The sequence below is a fragment of the Tursiops truncatus genome, chromosome 19 (genome assembly GCF_011762595.2).
Source record: "Tursiops truncatus isolate mTurTru1 chromosome 19, mTurTru1.mat.Y, whole genome shotgun sequence".
In the NCBI taxonomy this organism is placed as follows: domain Eukaryota; kingdom Metazoa; phylum Chordata; class Mammalia; order Artiodactyla; family Delphinidae; genus Tursiops; species Tursiops truncatus.
This window is the reverse complement of record NC_047052.1, coordinates 51,696,709-51,718,877: the sequence shown is the minus strand read 5'-3', so window position 1 is coordinate 51,718,877 and position 22,169 is coordinate 51,696,709. Positions and strand designations below refer to the sequence as shown.

Genomic DNA, 22,169 nt, shown 5'->3' with positions numbered 1-22,169 from the left:
TAGGGAAAGCAACCATTTAATAACAGGACATAAAGCCTCATGTAACGAATGATGTGGACAAATGGTCATGACTCAAGTGAAAGAAAAGCAAGATAAAGAACATATAGAAACTGACCTCATTTACATAAAACATTTAAGAAACTATAAACGTGTCTACAACCGCATGCATGTACACCCAACGCCAAACTGACATATCTGCCTCTGGGGAGGATGCTGCTTCGCTCAGTGTTTGGGGTGAGAGGGGAGAATGAGATGTGAAAGTGTACTTCACTTCTTATTCTACACATTTCAGTGGTTTTTCACCTTTATGAAACTAGAATCCTGTGTATCGCAATAAATTTTTAAGGTTAATTTTTTAAAAACCCAAGATGGTGGGAAAATATATATTAGTGAGTATTGTGTACCTTGAAACAAATATACCTTTTTTAGAAGGTGTCGTTTCTCTCACAAATTTTCTTTATAGAGGTAGTAGGGGGGCATGCTCTCACCCAAGACAGGTTTCTAACCGTTAATGTGTCGGTGTTTTTTTGTTTTTTGTTTTTTTTTCAGTCATGTTCTGCCACTTTTGCCAGATCTGTTCCTGTGGAAGAATTCTCAGTTCCCAGTCTTGCTTCCAGCTCTAAATGCATGGTCCAAAAGCAAATTGGTCAAAAATGAAATGTTTCCAACCAGTCACTCATCCATTACAGCCTTCATGGACGCCCTGGTGGTACTGACAAACGGGCATGCATTTTTAGAAGCAGTTTTGCCCTCTAAGAGCGCGTTCTGGCCAGTGATAACAACCATGGCTAATAGCAGCTCTCCTGAGAGGAGGGCTGTGCTGAGCCCGCCAGGTACTCAATCCTACGAGGAAGTCACTACTTGCCATGTGGGGAGACTGAGGCTCACAGAGGCGTGGGGACCTGCCCAAAGCCACACAGCTCATTGGTTCAGGACCTGGAGTCTCAACACTGAGGTGCTAAGGTTTGCACCATTTCTGCTACACTGCAGCAGCTTTGTAACCGTACCTCGTGCTCAAAGGTTCCAGAAAGATTTGCTCTATTCGTTTTGGCCAGTTCTCGGGGGTACTTTAAAGGCTGTTGTCTACACCCCGGCTGTGAAGTGTGGAGGTGAGTCCTCCGTGTCTAGACCTCCACTCTCCGGGCCCACCCGTAACCAAGGGCTTTCTTCTGCCTCACCCTGTGTATGATATGCACCCGTGATGACACTGTGACAGTCCCTTTGGTTCCTCTAATTGGGTGCTGAGGTCAAGAGGGCCTCATAGGCCCACAACGGCCAAACCAGTGACTGGAAACATTTCTTTGTCTGATCAATTTGTCCCAGATGGACTCGAGCCTGTGTTTCCCTGCAGGGCAACGTCCACCCTGGTGGGAACGGCACGGGCTGCTCCCCGCTAGTCTTCTTTCCTTTTAGCGGCTTTGGACACAGTCGATCCCTCTCTCCTCAGAAACTCGGCTTCCAGAACACACGTGCCTGCCTGCTCCTCCTGTCTCCCGGCCCCCACCCAACTCGCACACGTGGGTCCTTCTCTGGCCTCTGTCCTTTGTCCTCGCGTCTTCTTCTTCCAGAGGTCACAAAATGGCGGCCCGGCGGCCTCGTGAGACCCACCAGCGGATTTTGTTTGGTCCTCACAGTGTTTTTTGGTTTTAATTTGAATGCAGTTAGGCGGGGCAAGCACTCCCCAAGTTCGCCACAGTCCCCATCAATCCTTGTCGTCTTACACCCGTCCGCGTCACACATTTCCATCACCTGCCTGGTCCCTGGAGCCATCTGAGTTTTCAGAAACCCCTGCTACGCACGCTGCCTGGGAAACCTCACCCGCTTTTCCCTCCTTCGACCGCCACTGGGATCTCCTGCTCCATCTCTCATCTGCGTCAGAATCGCCGAGGGAGCTTGTTCCAAATGCCGACGCCCAGCCTCCCTCCCGCCCCCGGATGGATTTGCTTCGACAGTTCTAGATGGTTCTAGATGGTTCTAGGGCAGGGATCGTAAACTCAAATGCCGGCAGGAGCCAGGTGGGCCACATAAATGAGTGCACTTGCCAGGTATAAGAAAAGTCGACGGCCAGAAATATAATCAAATGGAATCTTTACTGAACTCTGGTGAATGCATGGAACATAATACAAACATGTGTCATACTGGAGTTTATATTTCAAATCCAAAATTGAAAAAATACAAATTGAAAAATAGAAATATTTAATTACTAAAATTTTTTTTCTCTGTCGTAACTCTTCTGCTCCCTGACTTGAAGCCGGGAGGCCGACATCATCCCTGCCGCCCCCAGATGTCAACGTCAGGCCTTGGATGTCATGGTGGGATGGGTGGTTGAGAATTCAACCTGGACTCCTGAAGCTGGGAGCGATATTGAACTTGATTCAGTTTTGTAACGGAAAACGGCTGTTCACAAGCGTGGCCGCTTCCAAACGCAGAGATGCAGGACAACTACTGGAGAGTGGTGTAGGACTGTCATCTTCCGGTGGAACCCACTTAGGAACCAGCAGCTTATTGCCCTGTAGTTCGTTCAATAACTACTATTTGCGGTCTGCATTCACACGATCGACATTAACCAACAAAGGCAAAGTGGACAGTGTTAGTTTTCATCAAGTCTGGATGTGGAGAGCCCTTGGGGGAATTTGGTCTTTAACACCACGAGTTGGGTGAATGTGGTCTGGGCCATGTCTTTCGTTTCTGGAAACCAACTGCAGCAACGAAAGGGAGTCAGAATATTCCCTGCCAACGACTTCCCCATTTTTGCCAGGACTGGGTGAACACAATCATACATTCAAGTAGCTGTTTGTGTATGTCCTTGCGGAGAAAAGAGAGTGTTCAGAAGGGTTGGAACCTCGATCAAAAGTCTCTGACTGACCTTCTCAGGGGAACCAAGGTGTGGCTTCTGCCTCATCTGAAATGAACCAAGTGGATGGACTGCAACGGTTCAGACTGCTTCCACACGTCCTGTGACAACCAGGTCACAGAGCTTCTATAAAACACATTGGGTCAAGTTCATCACCAGCCTGCCCGTGGTTAAGGTACACGAGCCTGTCACGGACGTCGTGTCCTGTGTTCCGTTGACTTTCTTAGTAAGGTCAGTGCCTGGTATGATGCAACGATCTGAGTCCTCGGATCAAGGCGTCCCCTGTCGGTCCCGTGTGACACTGATCGTTTGATCACTACCACGGTCTGTAGCTGTGCTCAGGCATTTTGACCAGTCTCCATGAAACTGTGCATTTCTCTCAACACACAGGAAACAGGTCACTTCCCGGTGTCGGGCCTGCCTTGGCACGGTGTCACAGATTTCTTCGGTCACATCGAGATTCTCCACACCACAAATAAATAAAGCTAACTGGGTGGTAACAGCTCATGAGCAGCGATAGAAAAGGCCACTATTGATTTGACTCATTCAAGCAACGGACTTGTCAGTCTTCGGATTTCTCTTCACCTCCCCATGGGATGCAGACGCCTGCTAGACTTAAAGGATGGTCCAGACAGACATGAGTTTCTGTTCGGGAGGCGTCATTTCTGCTCCCTTATAAACTCGCTGTCGGTAGGCTGGAATGCCCAGGTGACTCTTTTCACATGATTCCGGAACCGTGCGTGGCAGCCGTGCCACTGCTCCCGTCCGCTTCCCAAAACCAGCCCTACTGACACTTGAGGCCCTTTTTCAGTTCATTGAGTATTGCGTCTCGCGTCTGCTCTGTGTACTGGTCGAAGCTCTTACTGTGCTTGGATTCATAGTGACGCCTCAGGTTGTATTCTTTCAACACAGACACGATTTTTTTGCATATTAAGCACGTAGGCATGCTCTTCACCTCCACAAAGAAATAGGCTCGCTCCCATTTCTCTCGAAACACGTGGCCCTCTCGTTCTCTCTTTCGTTTTGCCACTTTTGGTAGAGACATGGGTACAAGAAAGATTTCACTGTCTCCGAACGCTACCACAGGAACAACAACAGTGCAAGCCCCGTGCCAAAGGCAACAGCCTCCTGCCTCGTGGTAGGGGAGTCAAGAGGGAGTGGTGGGGACTGTGGCGAACCAGAGAGCACACGCCCCATGGAAAGGGGCAGCTCCAGCCCGTTGTTTGCTAGGCAGAAGGGCGGGCCCAGGGGTGCCAGATCTTCTGACTTGTCAAGAGAAGCCAAGACTGCAGATTTTGTGTGTGTGTGTGTTTGTGTGTGTGTGCGTGTGTGTGAATTATCCTGATTTTTACAACTAACTTGTTAGGAAAAAAAATGCCACATATGCTAACACAGGGAAGGCCAAACAAAACTCATCTGTAGAGTGGCCCACGGGCCACCAGTTTGCAACCTCTCTCCTGGGACGGGGCCCGGGAATCTGATGTTAACCGGCATCTCAAACAATGCGGATGCTGGTGGTCCAGCCGTGGACCACGCTCTGAGCAACACTGCTCTAGGGTCTGACAATGGACAACTAATTTTCTGCCCCCAGGCCAGAGCACCCCTGTGCTCCAGCCACGTGTCTGTATCCAGCCGTCCCCTGGACGTCTCTCTAAGGACGACCTGAGGCCCCTTGCCTCATTACATCCCAAACCTGTACATCCTCCTTACATTCCTGCTGGGTTTCCCATCAGCAGGATGGCTCCACTGTCCACCCTGTCCAAAGCCCTGGAAGGTAGGTCTCTGCCTGGGACCTGGATGGAGCCTGCCCTCTCCACATGAGACCTCATCCATTCTGGTGTCTTCAACCACCAAACACATACTGTCGCTAAGGACACACATCCTGAGCTCCCAACACGGCCTTGGTCACTTGGATGTCCCTGGACCATCACACTCACTACTGGCTCCTTCTCCCAGCTCCCTGCCTCAGGGAGGCCCACTGTCTACCACACACCCAGGCCAGGCCCTGGGCACCGCCCTCAACCCCGCCCGTACACCCCCAGCTTTCTTCGCACAGCACACTAGTCTCTAGCCTCACCCCTCCTGCCCCCCGACTCGGCCCAGCCCCTCCTCTGGCCTCTCCTCTCCCCAGGGAAACTGCCCCAGACCCCTACCTGCCTTCCGTCCTGCCCCATCACATCCCATAGCCCAGAGGGGGCTTTCTGAGAGCCAGCCGACCCAGGCCTGGCCCCTGCTGGTGGCCTCCCGCAGCTCTTCTGCATCCCCTGGACAAGCCTCCAGCTGCTTGGTTTGGAACCTGAGCCCCGTCCCCGCCTGGTGCTTGCCCACCTCTCTAGGCCCCCCTCCGTTATGCTCGTGCTCCAGAAGGATGGACTCGCTCCTCTGACCACCCCAAGCTTCCTCCTGCCCCCACACGTTCATTTCTGTGGTCTCCGCACCTAGACCGCCAGCGCCTGCCTTCCCAGCCTCCCTGACTCCTGCTTCTCACAGATGCTGCCAAGCCCAGCTGGCTCAGAGGCCTCAGAGCCCGGGCCCACCTGGTACCCTCTCTAGCTCCACGAGTGCACGTGGTCCTGGGGGCCCTGCCTGCTGCCTCCACATCTCCCTGGAGCCAGGCTGCACCAGACCGCCTGACTCGCCGCCAAGGCCCTGGCCTCACCAGCCCGGGGCCTCAGGGACGTCTGTTGAAGCGAGAACAAGGACAGAGGTGTCTCCCCCCGTCTCCTCCTGCCCAGTCCTGGGGGATGTCAGTGACGGGAGCCGGGGCGTGTGTTAAAAGGAACTTTATTGGGTGTCGGGGGTTCAGATGAGGTCCATGAGGATGTCGTCCTCCATGACGCTGGGCTGCAGGCCCGGCTGGGGGACCGGGCCCCGGGGACCCCCGCTGAGCAGCATCTGACCTGGGGGGCAGTGGGGAAGGGACTGCATCTCCCAGTAGTCCCTGGGGCCCTGGAGGGCCCTGGACCTGCTTCCTCCCTCCTCCTCTGGGAGCCCAAGGCACTGAGTGGTCTAGGAAGACCTGGGGGGACCCACAGAGTCGCCTTCTGACGCCATGTGACCACAGATAGTCTGTTTCCCGTTAAGCCTTTGGGAGCCCATCCCCCAACATACCTCTCTGGCCCTAAGACTACATTTCCCAGCAACCCCAGGAAGACACGCAAGAGGGGAATGGTGGGGAGAGCTCCTGCCTCCTTGGTCCCCCAGGAGCCCTTAGAGCCCCAAGAGCCATGGGGGACCCGCTATTCTTCAATCCCAGAACTTTACTTCCCAGAAGTCACTGGTCTTGGGGCTCCAGTCCAGGGGCTGTTGGGATACTCAGTCCAGGACCCTGGCCTCCCCCGAACCCCCTTACCTGGCAGTGGAGCCCTGGGGGGAAGCTGTGCAGGCCAAGACTGGGCCGGCGGCGGCGGGTGCAGGAGCGGGGGCCCCAGCTGGGGCTGCCCCAGGCCCTGGTGCGGTGGGGGCAGCAGTGCAGGGGCCCCTGGTGGCTGGAGGTGGTGGAGGGAGGCCTGAGGCGGGGGCACCCCAGTCTGGGGCTGGGAGAACAAGGAAAGCAGCTCAGAGGGCCCTGGTGGGGAGCCCCCACCTCCCCCAGCCCCTCGGGTAGCTTCTGGTCTTTCTTCCAAGGAATCTTATCAGAAGCCCACGTAAGACACATGGGGAGGAGCCAGGCGGGCCGCCAGTCACACCCTCCAATCAAACCAACCTCCCACCTCCAAGATGAGAGGAATCAAACTGTCAAGGCCCAGGACCCACAGCTCCCATCTGCCCCCCGCCCCCAAAGCTCACCGGTGGTGGGTTGAGGAGGAGGCTCCGCAGTTGGGGGTTGGCCCCGGGGTTCTGGGGCCGAAGGATGGGTCCGGGAGGGGGCGGGCCGGGGGCCGCTCCGGGAGGGCCTTGTGGGGCGCCCGGGGGCGCCTGGGCAGCACCCTGGGGCTGCGGCTGCCCCGTGGCCGTAGAGGCCCCCACGGTACCCTGCGGCTGGGGCTGTGGCGGGCGGAGCTGGAGCTGACGGGAAGAGATGGGGGTGAGGGCAGAGCCCCCAGACACCTTGACCTCTGTGGTGGGGTCAGAATCACAGCCTCCTCTGGGGCCGCCCCCGCCCGGGCCCTGACCCCACTGGCCCTGTCCTCACCAGGTTCTGCGAGGGCCTTGCCTGGTCCTCCAGAATGGGGCCCAGCCCCGGGGGTGCCTGCTGTGCCCCCATCTGTGTGAGGAGAGAGGGAGCAGATCAGTGGCTGGCGGGGCGTCCCCATGTCGGGGAGGGTCTGCGCCCTGAGAGGGAACCTGTCAGGAGCTGGGGACCTTTTCTGCAGCGGGTGGGCAGGTCTGGGAGGTAAACCTTACGTTCCCAGGTCCCCAAGAGGGGGCTGTGTCTTGGAGATCCGACACGAACACTAAAAAAGGAGACCAATGGTGCATGGCAACATGGGGACGGGGCTGAACTTGGCAGGAGTAAGTGCCCAGCGCTGGAGTCCCAGGAGGGCCCTGCGGGGTCTGGCCGTGAGCTCTGGGGCCGGGAGCCGCGGCGCTCACCCCGCGCTGCTGCTCCAGCTTCTGCTGCTGGACCTGCTTGTGGTTGGTGATGACCTGCCGGATGCCGTTGACAAAGCCGCTCTGGTCGTAGGGGATGAGGCCCATGAAGATCTTCTTCTTGGACGAGTACAGGAGCATGAGCACGCGCACCTCGCAGGGGGCCGTGTGCGGGAAGTGCACGCAGCCCGCCTGTGGGAGAGGATCGCAACTGGTCACACCCTGGAGAAGGAGGCCTCCCACCCCTCCGGGTTTCAGATGGTTCTAGAGGCCCCACAGGCCGGGAGTGGCAAGCTTCCTGCTCTGAAAGGTGGAGGAGACTCAAGGCTTGGCTTGAGGCTGCTCCAGAGAGCTGGGTGCCCAAAGGAACAGGGCGAGGCTGGGCACCTGTTCACTTGGGCACTTGCTGACCACCGGGCAGGAGAGCAGAGAGGAAGTCCCCCCAACTTGGCCACACCGCGGGAGGCTGGGAGGGCTCACGGCTGAGAGGGAGGGGCTTCAACAGAGAGCTGACACTGGAATCATGTGATCAAAGGTGGTGGCGGATACGTGACTGACTGGGAATCCAAGAGGCCCTTGGGGGTGCCACACCCTCCCAGCCTCAGTACCCGCAGTGAGAACCGCGGGTAGCAGCGCTAACACCACAGGGGATGTGACTCCGGGATGTGCCAACACACGTCAGGCAGCCTGCCCATGGCTGGACGCACGGAAGTACCCGGGAAACATTAGCGAATGTCAGGTAAGCCCGTAATACGCAGGGTATTCAGGAGGTGGGCTCTTGGGGGAGGAGGGGCTGATAAGACTGAGGTCCCCCCTGTAGAACCTTGGCCAAGTAAGCTTTGCTTTCTCACGTGAGGCAGACCCTGCTAGCTGTCTACCATCTGCCCTTCTCCCCTGGGTAGAGAACCCCGATTCCGTTTGGGTAGCAACATGTCTGGGTCCCAGTGCACTCATGGGTGCCTGTTCCCCGATGCTCTCCTATGCAGCCAGGGGTGGCCCAGTGGCCTGGGTCTGGCCCAGGACGTGAAGGGAAGCCTGCCCACGAGTGTGGGAAAGTGCTTTCCTAAAGAAAGGGAAATACACGGCTGATGCCACGCCTCCTTCTTGCCTTCCTACATCAAGTCAAACAAGAGTTCTCGAGCTTCGAAAGCCATCTTACAACCACTAGAGAGAAGCCAGGAGAACCCCAGAGATCCTGGCCCTGACGTCATGGGGCTACATAAGTAACCCCGAGAGCTGCTCACCTCTGGATGTCCTGTTACGTGTCACAAATGAATGTCTGCTTGTACAGTGCTCGCTTTGGGGACATCCCTCTCAGAACCCAGCTGCCATGCTTTGAAGAAGCCCAAGCCAAATGGGGAGGCCACATGTGGGCACCCGGATGGCCAGGCCCAGCTGAACCCCACTGACCGCACCATGTGAGTGGGCCATCTTGCACCTCCAGCCCAGGTGAGCTTTCAGATGACCACAGTCTTAGCCACCACCTGACAGTAACCCCCACAAGAGTCCCCAAGCAAGACTAGCCCAGCTGAGCCCAGCTGACACACACGGGACTAGGAGAAAGCGTGAACTGTTGTAAGCCTCCACCCCAATCATCTATCTGCTCTAAAAACTCTGCTGGTTGGGTGTATTGCTATCTGCAGTTGCAGGTATTCCCAACTCTCAGGATCACCTTTGTAGAATTTTCCTGAGGATTCCATGAGGTAATCCGCCTAAAGTCCCCTCTCCTAGAAAAGTGCCAGGTCCACAGGATGTACTCGTTAACCGGTTCTGCTCTATTTAGAGAGCCTCCCTCAGTGTTATGAGTTGAACTGTATCCTCTGAAAACACATGCTGAAGTGCCAAACCCCAGCACCCGTCAACGTGACCTTATTTGGAAATACGGTGTTTGCAGATGTAACAAGTTAGGATGAGATCATTAAAGAAGACCCCAGTCCAAATGACTGGTGTCCTCATAAGACGACAGAGACACACACACAGGGAAGAAACACACAGAGGGAAGGCAGCCATGTGACAACGGAAACAGAGACTGGAGTTTTGCTGCCTAAAGCCAACCCCGCCAGGGGCTACCAGCTGTAGGAGGCAAGGAAGGGTCTTCCCCTAGAGGCTTCAGAGAGCACGGCCCTGCTGACACCCTGATTTCATTCAGACTCCTCTTTTCCGGAAGTGCGAGAGAATACATTTCTGTCGTTCTTGGCCCCAGGAAGCCAACCCAGCAAACCCCCGTCAGAGCCAAGGGTTTTAACACGGAACGGACCTCAACCTGGTGCTTGTTGTAATTATAAAAAAAAAAAAGCTAAGGCTGAGAAACCCGAGGTCACAAAGGCAGCCCCACCATCAAAAGTGGCTCCCTGGGGCCCACGAGGATGGGGAGTGGCCACCTGCCCCCCCACCCACCCACCCCACTCACAAAGCCGTTGCCCATGATGCGGTAGAGGCCTTTGAGGGAGTCCAGGTCCTTGTTGGTGAAGTGGAACTGGACCATCCTTGAGTTCCGGAACAGAGGGCCCAGGGTGGTCTGTGGGAGACACTGACGTGAGCCAGCGGGCGGAGCAGGCGCGTGAGGACAGAGGCGGGGGGTGGGGTGGGGTGGGGTGGGCGGCTGTCCCCTCCCCACTCACCAGCAGCTGCTGCGGGATGAGCTGCATGATCAGCTTCTGGGGCCACTGCTCTGCTTTCCTGGGGCAACAACGGGAGGGGCGTCAGGAAACGCACACCCCAGCTTCCCGCCCGCCCCACCCCCAGCAGGCACCTACAGGTTCTCGCCGTGATTCACATAGACCTGACAGGGCAGTGACCGAGTCAGCTTGGTGTTGGCGTCCACGGAGGCAGGTTTGGGCTTCTGAGGGGAAGAAGGGCATGTCACAGTGAGAAAGGCCCTGAGCCTCCATCCCCTTGGCCTCTCCTGCCCTACCCTGGGAGCCCCGAAACTCGGGACCCCCACCCCAGTTTAAGTCCCACGAGCCCTGGGCCCCTCCGCCAGACCATCAATCCCACAATCCTCTAGCTTTCAAATTCCACAAACACTGGGGCTCCTCCTCTTGCCCCCGAATCCCACAGCCCTCTGTCCCCTAGATGCCACCATCCCCCGGATCTTCCCTGGACCGAGTATCCAAGACCTCTCTTAATCCTGAATTCCGGGCTATAAATCCCACGTGTCCTTGGAACCATCCTCAGGACCACAAGTCCCACAACCCCATGGGGGCCCCGGCCTAACCCTGCACCCCACCAGGCCTGGCCCCATGGATCCACTCACCTCCTGCCACTCGAGGACCCCGCTCCAGGCCAGGAGTTTGTTGGAGACTGACTGCTGCCCGCCGAGGGCCGGGGCCCCGAGCTGGGCCGGAGAAGGGCCACTCACCCCTCCTGGGGCCACGGTGCCCGCCTGACAGAGGGGAGGAAGGAGGGCCATGGGGCAGGGTCAGACCATCTTCTGGGGGGAAGTGTCCTGAGAGAGGGACAAACCAACAAGCAGAACGGGACGGAGGTCCCTTCCTCTGCACCCCCAGGCCCAGAACACCACTGGGCCATGCCTGGGACCATAAATGCTCTGACCCTGTAGGATTCAAAGACTCTCAAGGCCCTGATGTCTTGCACTCCCAGGAGCCCTCGGGCTCCTGAGAACAGTCTTCACCCACACAGAACCACAAACCCCATGATTCTGCCCCCGGACCCTGCAGTCTCAGTGTTGCCTATAGCACAAGCTCCACGAGCCCCCGAGGACGCCGAACACCACCACCCACGTGCCCTTGGGCCCTCCTCAGAAAGGCCAACTGCTCCTCCCCTGCACTGTGCTGGCAGCCAGAAGGCAGGTACCTACCATGGACGGTGCCCCTGGCTGTGCAGGGGGGGCCAGGCCCGGGCCAGGGGCCACAGTGGAGACCAGGCTGGGCTGGGAAGCAGGAGGTGGCTTGGGGGCGCCGGGGGGCCCTGGGGGCAGCGGGGGGGCCTGGGCCTGGCTGTAGGGGGGACCGGCTCCCGCAGCGGCTTGCTGAAGGGGGCTGATGGGCGGGACTGCGGGAGACACCAAGGGAAGCGGTGGGGGCAGGTGTGTGGCGAGCGGCCCGGCTGCCCCCACCCGCCCTGCCACATCCCCGCCCAGGACTCACAGCGAGGGCCCAGCCCAGCCTTCTGGTTCTTGGCGGCCTCCACTGCGTTCTGGGCAGCGACCTGGGCTGCACTCAGGTTCCCAGGGACCTGGCGGTAGAGGGGAGGGGCTGGTGAGGACCACCCTCCCCAGCCCCAATATCGCAGGAGCTCGTGACTCCCATCACCCCACAGGGACATGATTCCCCACCCTAAAAGTTCTACTCTCCAGGTGTCTCAAGGGAGACACCCATCACCCCCAAGGCCCAACATCCAGCTAGGTCTCTCCCAAGGGGCCAGGGCTCCCTCAAGGCCCCAGGAGCGTGTCCCTTCCCCGGTGATGTTCGCACCTGGTACTGCTGGGGGACAGGGGGCAGAGGCTGCTGGGGGGCTGCTGAGAGCGTGGCCCCCGAGGGTGGTGCTGGAGGCAGGGGCACAGGCTGCTTCGGCTGCAGGGGGCCGGGGGCCGAGCCACCTCCGACTGAGAGCCAAGGATGGATATCGAGCCCCACGAGAAGGGGATTGAGAGACGGGAAGAAAATCCAAGTAAGAAGAAGCCAGGGAGGACGCCCCTCCCACCCCCGTCCCCCCAGCAGCACCCGGGCCTCACCTGGCAGCACAAGCCCCCGCACGAGCACCATGTGCCGCGGGTCCTGGCTCACATCTGCTGGCGGCTGCAGCGGCTCCAGCATGGCCGGGGGAGCTGCCTTCTCGAACAGAAGCCGCAAGGCAGGCAGCTTCCGGGGAGACACGATGGAGAAGTAGATTCCTCGCTACAGGAGAGGGGACAAGCAGTCAGGACAAAGGCACCAGGCCAAGCCCTGGCTGTCACACCTGCTGGGCCCTAAAACCAAATCCCATCGGGCTTTGGGACAGGAGACCCCAAGACCTGTATTAGCTGCCCCAGAGAATTCTGGGTTATAGTTCTTCCCACAGGAGCCAGCTGAGCTGGCCACGGGGTCTGTGGCGATCCTGTGGCCCAAGGCAGCAGGCCCCAGCCCTCCTCCCTCGGACCCAGGAGCCCTCACCTCCCCAATCTTCTGCACGAGGGTCTCCGTCGTGCACCCAGAGTACGTGGTGCTCTCGACAGCAGGCAGCAGGTACGGGGGCGAGTTACAGATAAGGAGGCAGACTCGGTGTGTCTGGCCGCTGCCGAGGACAAGGAAAGATGTGGAGCGCGTGGCAACAGGGGCCCTGAGAAAAGACCCAGAGCCGGCACCAGCAGAGGTGCAAGTCCTCCGGCCCACAGGAAGTCAGGAGTCAGGCCCCTATTTCACAGCTGAGAGCACTGAGGCCCGGAAGAGCCTCCTGACTCACTCTAAGATGCCCGGCAAGCAGGGCAGGCAGGAAGCAGACCCAGAGCTGGCTCCCCTTTGATGAGGACACCGAGACTGGGCACAGGCCAGGTGATCTCATCAGAACACCGTCTGGACACCGCCTGCTTCCCAGCCCCGTGTCCAGCATGCAGAGCCCACCCACCTCCCCACAGTGAGGCCGGGGGTGGAGCCCCACAACAGGCAAAGCAGGCTACGTGCCCGGCGGACAGAGACCGGCGTGGGCCACTCACATCTGCTCCCGCATCTTCCTGAAGTCATCGAACAGCTGCAGGGCTGTGCTGAGGCCTTCTGCGATGAGGCTGCAGCTCTCGCCACCCCCGCCCATGAACCTGCAGGGGGCCAGGCGGTCAGCCCCTGGGGGGCCCTGCGGCTCCAGCCCCCAGCCCCTGGGCCACCCTGGAAGGGCCCGAACCTGCGCCATCCCTCCTCATAGACTGTGCACCTTGGGACGGGGACACTGCCGAGTTTCCTGCTCTATCCCCAGTGCTGGCACGAGGACAGGGGACATTTGTCATCTCCTGCAAGGCAGTCCCTCTGGCAAGAGGCCCCATCAGAGGATGGAACAGAGAAAGGGCCCAGGACTCTAAGCCCAGGATCCTGTGCTGTGTCCCAGTCCCTGTGCACCTTGCCCTCTCTGGGCCATCTGCCCTGGCCTCACCCCAGCTTCCCAGCCTGGTGCAGGGGCCTCCTCTGTCTTCCCACAGTGTTATGGGTTGAACTGGGTCCCCCAAAACGGGTATGCTTAAGTCCTAGCCCTCCACCACACCTTAGGATGTGATCTGATTTGGAAACAGAGTCTTTACAGAGGTAAACAGGCTACAATGAGGTCCTTAGGGTGGCCTTAATCCAATATGACCGGTGTCCTTATAAGAAGGGGGACTCGGGACACAGAGACAGACACACTCAGAGGAAAGGCAATGTGGATGTGACGAGACACAGGGAGAACGCCACGTGGAGATCAGAATGTCACTGCCACAGAGCAAGGAATGTCTGGGGCGACCAGAAGCTGGAAGAGGCAAGGAAGGCACCCTCCCCTAAAGTTCCAGAGGGAGCACGGCCCTGCCCACCCCCATCTCAGACTCCTGGACCCAGAACTGCGAGACAATAACTTTCTGTTGCTGTAAGCCACCTTGTTTCTAGTACTGTTACAGCAGCCCCAGAAAACGACTACACACAGATCTGGGCTTCTCCCCCAGCTGATCTACAGAGGGGTCCCCAGTGTCTGTCCCCGTGTGGCCTGTGGCAGGCCTCTCCTAGACTGCAGTTGTTGTCACCATGATTCTTCGGGTCACGTGGTCACAAGGCTGAACCTTTGCCGCAGGGGACATCTGTGCAGACTGGGCCCCGCTCTGGGAGCCCTAAGGGCCCTGTTGCTCTGAACCGTGGCCCCTGTGTCTGTGTCGGCACCTGTCTCCCCGACAAGGCAGGGACGGGGGTCTCTGACCTCCCTTGTCGCCAGCCTCACCGACCCCACCCCACCAAGCCTGGCACAAGGGAGGCCTTGGGAACTGTGTGTTACATAAACAAATGGCTTCAAATCCAACCCTGGCCATCAAGGCCAGAATAGAGCCAAGCCCTCAGCTGGGCATCTGGGGCCCTGTCCACCTTCCACTCCATCCTCTCTGGGTGCAAGTCCTCCAGAGCTTCTTGGGTGTCCCTGGACTCCGTGATCAGCCACGCGCCCAGGCCTCTGCCTGTGCTGTCCACCCCAAGACCATGTACCACTGCCCCTTCTGGCACAGGTAGAAACCCTGCTTGCCTAACCAGACACCCAGCCCAGTGTCATCCTCCTCCAGGAAGCCTTCCTCACCTGCCACCTGATCTCAGGGCCCACCCTCAATCACATCACGTGTCCCCCAATACTGCGAATGTCAAGCTTCCTTCCACAGCCCACCTCCCCTCCAGACGGTGCAGCCCTCAGTGAGGGAGAGCCAGTGGTCTGAGCCAGGTCTAAAAGTACACACAGAGTCCCGGGAAATGCCTGCTGAGCAAGTGAGCCACCGAAGCATGCCCCCTCTGTGCCCACCTGAACGCTTTCCCGGTGTAGACTCCTGCCCTCTGCGCCCACGCTCAGGGTGCTCAGGCCACACCACTGTTCCTCCCCACGACCCACTCCCCAGCCCTCCTCTTCCTCACCACCGAGACTCCAGTTTGCACAGGAATTTGAATGGCGCAGAGTTGGGGGAGACCCCGATAAGTGAACCAACTCTGGATCCACCCTACTGCCAGCTTCCTGTGCTGGAAGAAATCAAGCCATCTTCATGGCTGGGGCTAAGGAGACAGGGGTGAGGGGGCAGGGGGAGAGACAGGAAGCAACTGCTTCAGGAATTCGGGGTCTCCTTTTAGGGTGATGAAAATGTTCCAGAACTAAATAGAGAAGGTGGCTGCACAACATTTTGAATGTACTAAACGTCACTGAATTGTTCACTTTAAAATAACTGCGTGTTGGACTTCCCTGGTGGCGCAGTGGTTAAGCATCCGCCTGCCAATGCAGGGGACATGGGTTCGAGCCCTGGTCCAGGAAGATCCCACAGGCCGCGAAGCAACTAAGCCTGTGCACCACAAATACTGAGCCTGCGCTCTAGAGCCCGCGAGCCCCAACTACTGAAGCCCGCGCGCCTAGAGCCCGTGCTCCACAACAAGAGAAGCCACTGCAGTGAGAATCCCGCACACCGCAACGGAGAGTAGCCCCCGCTCGCTGCAACTAAAGAAAGCTGGCGCGCAGCAATGAAGACCCAACGCAGCAAAAAATAAATCAATATTGAAAAATAAATAAAATAAAATGACTGTGTGTTATGTGAATTTCACCTCAATTTCTAAAAAAAATAATTTATGAGGGAAAGTGCGATTGACCACTTTGAGATCCCAAAGCTGGCTTTTTTTCTTATTGAGCAGTAAGCATAAGCCATCTTTTACCAACTCAGGGACAGACACATAACAAATATTTTGTCCAAGAAATGAGAAAACCTTAAAAATGGGCAGTGGGAGAGGGAATTCCCTGGCAGTCCAGTGGTTAGGACCCCACGCTCTCACTGCCGAGGGCCCAGGTTCCATCCCTGGTCGGGGAACTAAGGTCCCACAAGCTGGGTGGCACGGCCAAAAAAAAAAAAAAAATGGGGAATGGGAGAAAGCATAACCAGTTGCAAAACATGTTTTAAATATCATAAAGTTTCAAATAAACCCCTCAAGTAATAAACATAAAGTAAAAATAAAATGATTCCTCATCCTCATGCCTCTGCCCCCAACTGTTCCGCCCGATGTCACACCACTGAGTCCTCACCACCCACTTTCATGGGCTAACAGGCCCCGGGAGCCCCCCGGAGGGACTGAAGGAACATGAACAGCAGCCAGCTCTGACCAGGGACTTCCTACTGCCAGACCCCTGCCCAGCCCATCACCCCAGGGGAACACTGGCTCCAAGAAGCGAGAACTTTGCCTGCCTCATACCCCCGACTCCTCGGTGCCTGGAACAATTTGCCCCACAAACATCTGTTGAATGAATGAAGGCACAGACGAATGAATGAATGCACAAACGCACTGTCACAACGCTATGGGGAAGACACTTGGGCTATTTTCCTTCTACCCTATCCTTTCTTTTTTTAATCATTTTTATTATTATTATTTATTGGCTGCAATCGGTCTTCGTTGCTGCGTGCAGGCTTTCTCTAGTTGCGGCAAGTGGGGGCTACTCTTTGTTGCGGTGCGCGGGCTTCTCGTTGCAGTGGCTTCTCTTGTGGAGCACAGGCTCTAGGCACACAGGCTTCAGTAGTTGTGGCGCACGGGCTTAGCTGCTCCGCGCCATGTGGGATCTTCCTGGACCAGGGCTTGAACCCATGTCCCCTGCAAGCCACCAAGGAAGTCCCTACCCTAGCTTTTCTGATGCTGGGTCACTAGCTGTAGGGGGGAGGGGGAACCGCCCCTCTTGTCAGAAAGGAAAATGTAACATCAGAAATGAACCTCTCCAAAGCAAGGACATTTCAAAAATCACACTGCCGGGCTTCCCTGGTGGCGCAGCGGTTGAGAGTCTGCCTGCCGATGCAGGGGACACGGGTTCGTGTCCCTGTCCAGGAAGATCCCCCATGCCGCGGAGCGGCTGGGCCCGTGAGCCATGGCCACTGAGCCTGCGCGTCTGGAGCCTGTGCTCTGCAACGGGAGAGGCCACAACAGTGAGAGGCCCGCGTACCGCAAAAAAGAAAAAAGAAAAAAAAAAAAATCACACTGCCTGCTTTGTTCCATAAGTGATGGATGTTCCAGGAAAAGATAAGATTTCTCCAAGCATGAACAAAACTTGCTGACTGTCTTCGTGATCTCTGTTACAGAAGGGCCCTGAATGCCACAGAAACTGAATTTAGATAGTTACATAGGACTTGATAAAACAGTGACGACTGTGAATATTAAATAACGGCTTAAAATGTTTATCAGCTGATTGGGAGGATTCCGGTGAGCATACAGCACACAAAGCTTTTTTATTTGGTTATAGGTACAGTGTATTCTAGGTCGGTTAAAGGGGAGGGTGAATATGGGATGAAACTATTCAGAAAGCATTTCCCTCTTATCTTCCCAGTGCCCTTGACATTTTTAAATAAGGGGGTTTAACTGCTTTTCCTGACACCCACCAGAAGGTTTGGTTTCCTGGTAATTATCTTCCCCACAGCTTTCACTCGTTCATTTATTCAGCAAAGGTCTCCTAAGGCCTCTTGGGTCCCAGGCCCCAGCTGGAAGCAAACAGCAGGAGAAACACCCAAGTCCTGGACAAGTCCAGAGGTGTGAAGCTGTGACAGGGAAACACCTGGGAGCAATGGGGTCAGAGGAGAGAGCAACTGGCTGCTTGCCAGAATCAGGGAAAGGACATTTGAGTCAGGTCTTGATGTTCATATAGGAGTTTACCAGGGGGGGGAACCAGATTATGAAGTGCATTCTGGGCATTCATTCATTTACTCACTGGTTCAACAAAGTTTTCCTTAGGCCTCCTTTGTGCCAGGCCCTGTGCTGGGTGCTAGAGACTTGAGGAACATCAGACTTGGACTTGGGCCTCAAGGAGCCCCCCATTCAACATTATTCAAGTCTTACCACAATCTAGTCCAAAGGTTCTTAAATGGGGTGGATTCTGCCCCCAAGGAGATACCTGACAACGTCTGGAGACACCTTTGTTTGTTAGACTGGGGGAGGGAAGTAGCCACTGGCATCTGGGGGGTAGGGGCCGGAGATGCTACTGAACACCTTACAATGCATAGTACGGCCCCCCAATAACAAAGAGTCATTTGGCCCAAAGGGTCAACAGTGCTGACGCTGAGAAACTCTGCTCTACCCTGACCATGAATTCTAAAGACCATGAGGAGGAAACTTAAGAGTCAACTTTGCAGTGAACATGCAGCACCCAGTCCAGCGCATACAGCCTGGAACAAAGCAGGTGTTCAACAAACATTTGCTGCAGGGACATACAAAGGTAACAGTGACCTGGTGTTATTTAATGAACTCTGACCAGACCCTGAGCTGAACACAGTATGAAAATCAGGTCCTGTGATCCTCCCAAGAGTGCTGAGACATGGACTACCATCACCCATCTGCAATCCAAGAAACCAAAACACGAAACAACAGCAAAAGCTTAGGTAGCACTTAATACGTGTCAGGCACTGATTTTTGTTTTTTTGTTTTTTTTTTTTTGCGGTACGCAAGCATGTGGGATCTTCCCGGACCGGGGCACGAACCCGTGTCCCTGCATCGGCAGGCGGACTCTCAATCACTGCGCCACCAGGAAAGCCCTCAGGCACTGTTTTAAAGAGGCATCAACTCGTTTAATTCACAAAGTATCCCTACAAAGTCACGGTAACCATGTCTCCAATGATCCTCGTCTCCTAGTATTCACGCCCCCTCAAACACTGGACAGGACTGACTTGTGTACTAAACAGAATGGGATAGAAGTGATGGTGTATGACTTCCAAGGTTTGATCATAAAAAGCTCTGTGGTTTCCTCTTTGCTCTTTCTGTTGGATTGCTCAGGCAGAGGAAAGCCAGCTGTTGGAGGACACTCAAGCAGCCCCACGGCTAACATCTGGCAAGGAATCGAGGCCTCTAGCCAATAGCCATAGGGTGAGCCACCCTGTAAATGGATCCTCCGGTCGCAATCAAACTGTTGGATGACTGCAGCCCAAAGTCATGGCAACTGCAATCCCACAAGAGACCCTGAGCTAGAGCAACCCATCGAAGCCACCCCTGAACTCCTTACTTACAGAAACCACATGAGATAATAAATGTCTGTTGTCTTAGGCCGGTTAAGTCGTTTGTTTTTTTTTTTTTGGCCGCGCCTCCAGGCATGTGGGATCTTAGTTCCCAACCGGATATCAACCTGTGCCCCCTGCAGGGGCAGTGTGGAGTCCCAACCACTGGGCCGCCAGGGAAGTCCCAAGCTGCTAAGTTTTGATCTGTTACCCAATAGTGAATAAGTAACACGACACCTATAAGTACTACTAACCTTCCCGTTTTAGAGACAAATTATATTAGACACAGGGGACAGAGAGTTCTGTTGTGGTGGAGCCACGCTGTGGCCCCAGTCTGTCTGCACCTGCAAGAGCCTGCAACGTGAACTATCACAATTCACTCCAAAGCACAGAGGCCTAGCTTATCTTGGCCTAGCCCCACCCCTCTTGCACTCAGGCTTCAATGCCTCCACCTGAAAATGGAGAACCAGAGTAGAAATGAGAAGCAACAGGCAGAAAAGGGAGGAATCACACGTGGGTGCTGGAGTTCCACAGGCCTCCTTGACTGGGAAGTTCTTTCTACTTCCGAGCCAGACAGCAACATCAGCTAAGCACACAGAACCGACCACAGAAGTGACTTAGGGATAAAACCACAATCCCCATCACAGTCCTTTTCAGCCAACTAATGGGAGGGGATGGATCCTGCAGCTCAAATCCAAGCCACCATTCCTCCGCGGTCCGTCACAGGGTCCCCCAACCCTTCCCAAAGCCCAGAAAAGAGCTCACTTAATGCCATCGAGCCAGGTGACAAACTCATAGGCGCTGCTGGTGGGAGCGTGACATTGTACGTAGGACTCTGGGGCGCAGTCCACCGTGTTGAACACCACGAGGCTGTACTGGGTCCCCCCATACTGGAAGGGGAGGACAGAGAAATTTTTTATCTGGAACCCCAGCTCCCTTTTCCCTCAGGGGAGTTGGGGCTCCCAGCTCCCCGTCCCTTAGACCCAGGAGTCCAGACCCCAGCTCCTCCCACCTCAGACCCAGGAGTCCAGGTCCCCGCCCCCTCCTCTCTCAGACCCAGGAGTCCGGATTCCCAGCTTCCCGCTTCCCTCAAACTCAGGAGTCCCAAGACTCACGTCTCCCCCGAAGTCCGTCTCGGCAGGAGGACCACCATTAAAATACCTGTGAAGGTCGGAGATGAAAGGTCGGGGTGAGGCAAGAGACTGTGGAAAACTAAAGTCGGAGGGCGGGGTTGGAGTCGCGGAAACGGCACTCACTCGATGGCCGGGAGCAGGTAGTGCTTGCGGAGCCCCTCGAAGTAGGGCCCCAAGTTGGCCGTGCCCTCAATTACAAACACCACGTCAGCTACGAGGCCCCCGGCGCGGGCCGGGCCCTCCGACCCGGGTACCATGCCCCGCGCCGCAACCGTCACCGCCGCCGTAGCCACTGCGGGATGAGCGGAAATGCGCTTGCGCTGCGCGCGCAGCCGCGCCGGACGGCCTTGCGTCGCTGTTGACGCTCTAGCGGCCATGTTTGTGCGGGGCACCCAGGGCTGGTGGGTTTATCTCCATCCTCCTTCGCACCCAGTGTGTGCAAGACTCAAAAAGGACCTAGCGAACCCCTTCGGGGGCCTGATGTGGAAGACTGAATTATTGGTAGAACTGTCGAGAGCGAAATATATTGAAAGCTGTGCGTCAGCCGCCATTTTTGAGCGGGGCGACGATTCCGACACTAGTTTCAATGGGAGGGTCTGGAGACCTGGTTGCTATGCAACGCGTACGCTGCCCTTGTTTTCTAAAAGAGAGATTAGGTTTCTAGTTAAGTTCTTTCTGGCTTGGGGGGATGGGGGGGGGTCGTGTGAAGGGTCCAATCACAGCATCCGAAACGGCGTTACTAGGCAACGCTTTAAGGTTGCAATCAACTCTGAAGGGAGTGCAGCTGTTTTTCCCACCCTGAAAAGAAGCCGATCTCCAACCCAAGTGGAGGTTGCTAAGCAACACCTGCTAGTTGTTTTCTGGGAGAAGAGCCAGAAACTGGCCTAGAACATAAATACGTTCCAGGTGGATTAAAAATGTAAATGTAACAAATGAAAGCATAACCCTGTATAATCCTGAAGACTGGAAAAAGATTTTCTTATCATTACAGCAAAGCCGGAGAACGTAAAATATTGAACTGTTTGCATAAGACTCCATGAACCAAGTTGAAAACGATACTGTAAACTGGGAAAGTCATTGTAACTACATAAATACATGTTACTAATCAATAAAAACTAAGGAAAATAGAAATACTTGATTTTTTTAATGGGGAAGAAAACTAAGCAGGCTTTTCTCACACGCAAAAAATATTAAAAATAGCAAATATCTGAAAGCCGCTCATCTTCACCAATTAAAAAGTGCTAACAGAGAGTCCAATGACATAGCATTTTACCTTTGTAATGTTAATTAAAGTTGGAAATAATAAGTCCATTGGGGTGGGAGGGTTTGGGTGAAATGAGCCGGCTCAGAGGTGATCTAGTGGGGGTGGAAACCAAAACGACTTGCTCCAATGCAGTTTGTCAATATATTTCAAGGTAAAAGAGTGCATTGCTTTGCACTCAGCAGTGTCACCATTTTGTCACATGTACTTTATCGATCCCTTTTTTCTTTTTTCTTTGATGAACCCTTTTAAAGCAAATCCCAACATATCATTTTACTTCTACATTCTTGACAGGCATCTCTAAAAAGATGGAAATTTTTGCACATAACCACTATGCCATTAACACCCCTAACAAAATTGTGTTATTTCTTGGTATCATTGAACATTTAAATCCATAATCAAATTTTCCCAATTCTCTCAAAATGCCTTTTTACAATTGTTTTATTTGTATCAAGATCCAAACAATGACCAAACACGTATTTAGATGGCTTAAATTTCTTTTAATCTAAAGCAGCTCCTTTCTTTTTTATGCTAGTGTAATTAAATTTTAAAAAATTATAAGGAAGATAAAAGTAAGTTGGAGAAAGGCAAAATGATAAATAGGTAAGGAGATTAAAATGGTACCTAAAATTCTCTCCTAACCATAAGGAAACTTTTCTTTAGATAAGCTGAATGCGTGATTGGCTCCATTAACTGATTTTTAACCATTTCCATTAATGTATTACAAACGATAAGTTAAACAATGAG

General features: G+C 55.1%; 1 protein-coding gene across 10 annotated transcripts; it reads right to left on the bottom strand.

Annotated features, from left to right (window-relative positions):
* Positions 1–2,071: 2,071 nt before the first annotated feature.
* On the bottom strand, positions 2,072–20,469 carry MED25 (mediator complex subunit 25). Of its 10 annotated transcripts, none has more exons than XM_073796621.1 (18): positions 20,285–20,469; positions 20,144–20,189; positions 19,794–19,918; positions 13,041–13,139; positions 12,502–12,667; positions 12,084–12,246; positions 11,824–11,954; positions 11,497–11,584; positions 11,208–11,401; positions 10,644–10,772; positions 10,144–10,229; positions 10,009–10,066; positions 9,798–9,917; positions 7,391–7,579; positions 6,990–7,061; positions 6,644–6,862; positions 6,207–6,390; positions 2,072–3,883 (listed from the first exon to the last, which is right to left on the bottom strand). In XM_073796621.1, exons 1-18 carry the CDS (start codon positions 20,416–20,418, stop codon positions 3,639–3,641), a joined length of 2,448 nt encoding a protein of 815 aa, XP_073652722.1. In that variant the 5' UTR covers positions 20,419–20,469; the 3' UTR covers positions 2,072–3,638. The 10 variants fall into 10 exon arrangements, with proteins under 10 accessions (XP_073652722.1, XP_073652724.1, XP_033701619.1 ...); XM_073796623.1 differs by having other exon boundaries at positions 9,798–9,905; XM_033845728.2 differs by having other exon boundaries at positions 12,502–12,622.
* Between the last annotated feature and the right edge of the window lie 1,700 nt (positions 20,470–22,169).

Coding starts and splice junctions, on each gene's coding strand:
- MED25 (XM_073796621.1), bottom strand. CDS start 20,418: ATGGTACCCGGGTCGGAGGGCCCGGCCCGCGCCGGGGGCCTCGTAGCT. Junction 19,919..20,143: donor AGACGGACTTCGGGGGAGAC/GTGAGTCTTGGG, acceptor CTCCCCTTCCAG/TATGGGGGGACCCAGTACAG. Junction 3,884..6,206: donor CCCCAGGGCTCCACTGCCAG/GTAAGGGGGTTC, acceptor CTCTACCAAAAG/TGGCAAAACGAAAGAGAGAA.